Source organism: Salvelinus sp. IW2-2015, linkage group LG18 (genome assembly GCF_002910315.2).
Source record: "Salvelinus sp. IW2-2015 linkage group LG18, ASM291031v2, whole genome shotgun sequence".
NCBI classification, from domain to species: Eukaryota; Metazoa; Chordata; class Actinopteri; order Salmoniformes; family Salmonidae; genus Salvelinus; species Salvelinus sp. IW2-2015.
The window spans coordinates 42,467,744-42,473,228 of record NC_036858.1 but is presented as its reverse complement, the minus strand read 5'-3'; the positions used below and the strand labels follow the sequence as shown (position 1 = coordinate 42,473,228).

Below are 5,485 nucleotides of genomic sequence, written 5' to 3'. Positions count from 1 at the left end.
TAAGAATTCAGACCCTTTGCTATGAGACTCGAAATTGAGCTCAGGTGCATCCTGTTTCCATTGATCATCCTTGAGATGTTTCTACAACTTGGAGTCCACCTGTGGTAAATTCAAATGATTGGACATGATTTGGAAAGGCACACACCTGTCTATATAAGGTCCCACAGTTGACAGTGCATGTCAGAGCAAAAACCAGGCCATGAGCTTGAAGAATTTGTCTGTAGAGCTCAGAGACAGGATTATGTCGAGGCACATATCTGGGGAAGGGTACCCCAAAAAATCTGCAGCACTGAAGGTCCCCAAGAACACAGTGGCCTACATCATTCTTAAATGGAAGAAGTTTGGAACAACCTAGACTCTTCCTAAAGCTGGCTGCCCGGCCAAACTGAGCAATCCAGGGGAAGGGCATTGGTCAGGGAGGTGACCAAGAACCTGATGGTCCCTCTGAAAGCGCTCCAAAGCTCCTCTGTGGAGATGGCAGAAGGACAACGATCTCTGCAGCACTCCACCAATCAGGCATTTACGGTAGAGTGGCCAGATGGAAGCCACTCCTCAGTAAAAGGCACATGACAGCCCGCTTGGAGTTTGCCAAAAAGCACCTAAAGAAACAAGATTCTCTGGTCTGATGAAACCAAGATTGAACTCTTTGGTCTGAATGCCAAGTGTCACATCTGGAGGAAACCTGAAAACATCCCTACGGTGAATCATGGTGGTTGCAGCATCATCCTGTGGGTATGTTTTTCAGCATCAGGGACTGGGAGACTAGCCAGGATCAAGGGAAAGATGAACGGAGCAAAGTACAGAGAGATCATCGACAAAAACCTGCTCCAGAGCACTCAGGACCTCAGACTGGAGTGACGGTTCACCTTCCAACAGGACAACTACCCGAAGCACACAGCCAAGACAACACAGGAGTGGCTTCGGGACAAGTCTCTGAATGTATTTGAGTGTCCCAGCCAGATCCCGGACTTGAACATCTCTAAGACCTGAAAATAGCTGTGCAGTGACGCTCCCCATCCAACCTGACAGAGCTTGAGAGGATCTGCAGAGAAGAATGGGAGAAACTCCCCAAATACAGGTGTGCCAAGCTTGTAGCGTCATACCCAAGAAGACTCTAGGCTGTAATCGCCGTCAAAGGTGCTTCAACAAAGTACTGAGTAAAGGGTCTGAATACTTATGTAAATGTGATATTTACCTTTTTTTTTGCAAAAATGTCTGAAAACCATTTTTTGTCATTATGGGGTATTGCATGTTGATTGATGAGGGAAAAAACAATTTAATCTTTTTTAGAATAAGTATGTAATGTAACAAAATGTAGAAAAAGTGAAGGGGTCTGAATACTTTCTGGATGCATTGTATGGCTACCACTTTTCGGTTTCCAGGTAACGGAGGAGAGGCGCACGGAGTCGAGGAGAGTACAGACATTGACCCACCCACCCAATCTCCCACTTATTGCCCCACAACAGCATTTCCCTGATGGAAGTAAGCTGGAAGTTACTAGTGTAGAATTCTATTCATCCAGCAGATGCTGCTGTGGCACTGCTAAATCCTCTAGGAGAAAGAGAGGGTTCATCTAGGGACCACAGACCAATATCTTAGTTAGGGAAATACATTTGGACAGCCAGTGAGAAGAAATGGAGAAACCTTTTAAAATATAACCTAATAAATCAAAACATTACAATTCATAGTGACTGATCTATTTAGTGTACAATCAATCATTAGGTATCAAGTTAGAAATAGCAATATACCATTACGCTCAACATAAACAACAATTGAATAAGTTGATTCGCTTATTGTCTCCACCATGTAAACAACTCACATTGAACACGAGCAGCTCATTGAAGTGCCGTAGAATAGTCAAAATTTACTTTTTTCAGACTGGCTCAGAATCTATAGAGGAAAAACTATAGACCAATTTATTATACAAAAACAACCAAAAACTTTGAAAAACTGGTCGTCACAAATAGGACACTGTTTTGTTTAATATCTTCTCATTTTATAAGACACAAGAAAGCTATATCCAAGTGGAAGGCAATGTACAGAAGTCAGAGTAAAAAGAAAACATATATAACAAAGAAATCAAATTCAGTTAGCCAAAAGGGAGCTCAAAATCAATACAGTGCAGTCTATTGACACAAAATGTTTTGGCCTTTGCTTTATATACTATATTACAGTACAGATGCAGTTGACTTTGAAAACCCAAACTGCTCTGTACGTTACAGATTTGACTACCACAAAATAAATGGTAAGAAATGGAAAACCCCAAATCCATAACAATGTTACATCATATAATCTCCCTAAGTATCAATTGCACTTTGAATTGTCCCCCCAATGCATTTAAAGTCCTTGCTCTATTGGTTTTCACTGTCAGTCTTTTTAGCTGCACTACTCTGCAATGATCAATCTAGAGGAACCTTTCACCACAGGAGCTCTCCTGAAGAAACAGAGGAATATGTCACTTGGGAGGTTGTGGCTACACAGAGAACATCAGCCATCACAGCAACAACATGACTGCCTCCTTGTGAATCTCTGTGCAGTTAAAAACCACAGACAGAATCTTTAGGATGCCTCATCCATCCACTGAGCTGTCAGATTCTAGACTCATCATCTTCATCACCCAATTCCCACTGGGTCTATATCTCACTACGTTGAGTTTTTAGGAATTCTCCTGTGGAACACTACGGACTGCCGTGCCTGGAACTGTTGCTTCCGCCGCCGCTTGCGCTGGTCCCAGTGGCAGAGCAGTATCATCTTGAAGGTGGTACGGAAGGTCTTGTTGCACAGGGCATAGCACATGGGGTTGACGGTACTGTTGACGTAGCATAGCCAGTATCCCAGTGCCCACAGAGCCTCTGGGATGCAGCCATTACAGAAGGTGTTGACCAGCACCATGATGTTGTAGGGTGTCCATGTGATGATGAAGGCAAACAGAATGGCACTAAGGGTCTGTGCCGCCTTCTTCTCCTTTACCAGAGACATGCGCTTGCGCTTGGTGATCTGCGTCCGTGCCCTGGAGGCAAATCTCTTGGCTAGAGCTGCCTCTCTGAAGGAGATCGGCATCGAGGGTAATTTGGTGGTGGTGGCAGGGGAGCCAGAGAGCGGCCCCACTCTGGTGGCCTGGATGGCAGGCATGGACTGGACTCTGGAGATCTGGGAGGGAAAGCGTTGTTGGTAGCTGTTGGTGTCTGTGTTGGCCCCATCAGGGGTGGTAGTAGTGGTGGTGGTGGTGATGGTAGAGAGGCTGTCCCGACTGTCCTCCTCCCCCCTCAGGGGGTCTTCTTCTGAGGCTATGTCCAGGTCCTCGCAGGAGGTGAGGTGGGAGTTGACGGCTGCCTTCATCCCTGGCAGGTTGAGCACTATGGAGAAGATGGCGTGGTCCTGGGGCATCATCCTTCTACCATTTCTCTCCTCATCCTCAGACGAGCCCGAGTGGTCCACTGACAGCCTGGCGTTGTTGTTGTTCCAGCTGTCGCTGCTGCTGTGGTCGGCATCCCCCTCTACGGGCCGGGCGCTGCCAGGCCTCCAGGAGTGCATCATGGGCCAACAGTGGAAGCGTGCGGCCAGCGCCTGGATGGGGCTCTTCTTCTGGGAAACTTGGCTTAGCTCATAGCTGCTGCAGCTCCTGGCGCTCCCAGCCTGGTGGTGCACAAAGTGAGCCCTTTCTCCACCCCTCCCTTGGCTCCCTGAGCCCTGCAGGCCCGCCAGTTCCCGTGCGCGGTTCTGCGTCTCCCTGTAGATACGCCAGTAGAGCACACTCATAATAGTGACAGGCAAGTAAAAGGCAGCAATAGCCGTGCAGAATGTAATGATGGGCTCTGAGAGGAACTGGATGTAGCACTTATCAGGGGGCACTGTGCGCTCCCCCACAAAGTACTGCCAGAATAGAATGGCTGGGGCCCACAGGACCAGGGACACGAACCAGGCCAGGCCAATCATCAAGCCAGCCCGCCGTGTGGTCCGTTTGGCCCGGTAGGTGAGGGGCCGGGTGATTGAGAAGTAGCGGTCAAAGCTGATGACCAGCAGGTTCATGACGGATGCGTTACTGGCCACATAGTCAATAGCCAGCCACAGATCACAGGCCCAGTTGCCTAGCGCCCATTGGCCCATGATGATGTAGGTGGTGTAAAGGTTCATGGAGATGACCCCGATGATGAGGTCAGCCACAGCCAGGCTGAGCAGGAAGTAGTTGTTGACAGTCTTGAGCTGGCGGTTTACCTTAAAGGATACCACCACCAGGATGTTGCCGATTATAGTGACCAGGGACAGGAGGCCGGTGAAAAAGACAATGAGGACCACCTGCCACACTGTGTGACCCCCAAGAGGGTCATAGGTCAGAGAGGTCACTGTCTCGTTGTGCGAGCCTGTAAAATTGAAGAGGCCACTGATGGAGTCATTGTCATCGGGGCTGGTTAGCTCTTGCCAGATGTCCTTGTGGAGAGAGTTGGTGTCTGGGTCATCAATGCCCATTCCTGGGGAGCTGACGGTCAGGTAGAGGCCAGGGTTTGTGCTGTTGGAGCTCATTATGAAGTCCTGGCATATTCTGAGGAGAACACAGATAGAGATATATTACTACACTGTATTGTACTGAGAAGTCGCTCCAGTAGGTGATGCTAACAGCACATTTTTGCTCATTTTTATTATTTTTTACGTTTACTATAAGTAGACTGGCAGTTAAGGTGTTTACAGTTTACCCACTTTTCTAGTCAAACTATCTTGTTTGTAAACAATTTGTATTCATAGGTTGTGTTTAACCTTTGCAGGTAAATGCATTGACACACACATTTTTCCCCAGTTACACTATACAAGCAATAATACATTTTGACACATTCATCTAGACAATGTTTTGTTGGAGGGTCCATTACAAAAACATATTCCTGTGATGACTTCTTGCAAATTGCCAAGACAGCATCGCAGCACAACATGTCATCCTGTGATGCATCCGGAGCCTCAATCTGATTGTAAGAAGCATATTTAAAAACACAATTACACTAATGCTGTAAACAACACCAAGGCTTGGAAACGTCTCCTGTCAGACTACTGGTGTGACTTAGCATGCAGGTGGTGGCTATTATGTAAATTCAGCTCCTGTGTCTCAGTGAAATAAATCACAGTCCCATCCGACCTGAATTCATGGCCTGTCTGTTAATCTCACTGATAGCTTACAGAATAGAATGTTACTGGCTCTTGCCCAAGGACAGTCGTGGCCAGCGAGTGTTAGAAGAGATACCTATCCGGCCCAGACAGAATAATGCAAGCACACACATACACGCGTACATAATACAGGGAAATATAGAGAAACATTTCAATTGTATTTCAAGAGATATTAAAAGATAATGCGAATTTGACCTTCACATGCCTAATAAAAAAATTATAATTATAGTCAAAGAGTGAGGCAAGCAAACAGCCTCCAAACTAAAGTTTACTACAACAAACTTTGTGCTTGATGTAACTTTTGGAAAGAAATGAGCGGAGACAAGGAGGCTGA

General features: G+C 46.6%; 1 protein-coding gene across 1 annotated transcript; it reads right to left on the bottom strand.

Moving 5' to 3' along the window:
* Positions 1–1,683: 1,683 nt before the first annotated feature.
* LOC111978588 (muscarinic acetylcholine receptor M3-like) lies at positions 1,684–4,534 on the bottom strand. The gene has a single exon (XM_024008709.1). It carries the CDS (start codon positions 4,519–4,521, stop codon positions 2,644–2,646), a length of 1,878 nt encoding a protein of 625 aa, XP_023864477.1. The 5' UTR covers positions 4,522–4,534; the 3' UTR covers positions 1,684–2,643.
* Positions 4,535–5,485: the final 951 nt, after the last annotated feature.

Coding starts and splice junctions, on each gene's coding strand:
- LOC111978588 (XM_024008709.1), bottom strand. CDS start 4,521: ATGAGCTCCAACAGCACAAACCCTGGCCTCTACCTGACCGTCAGCTCC.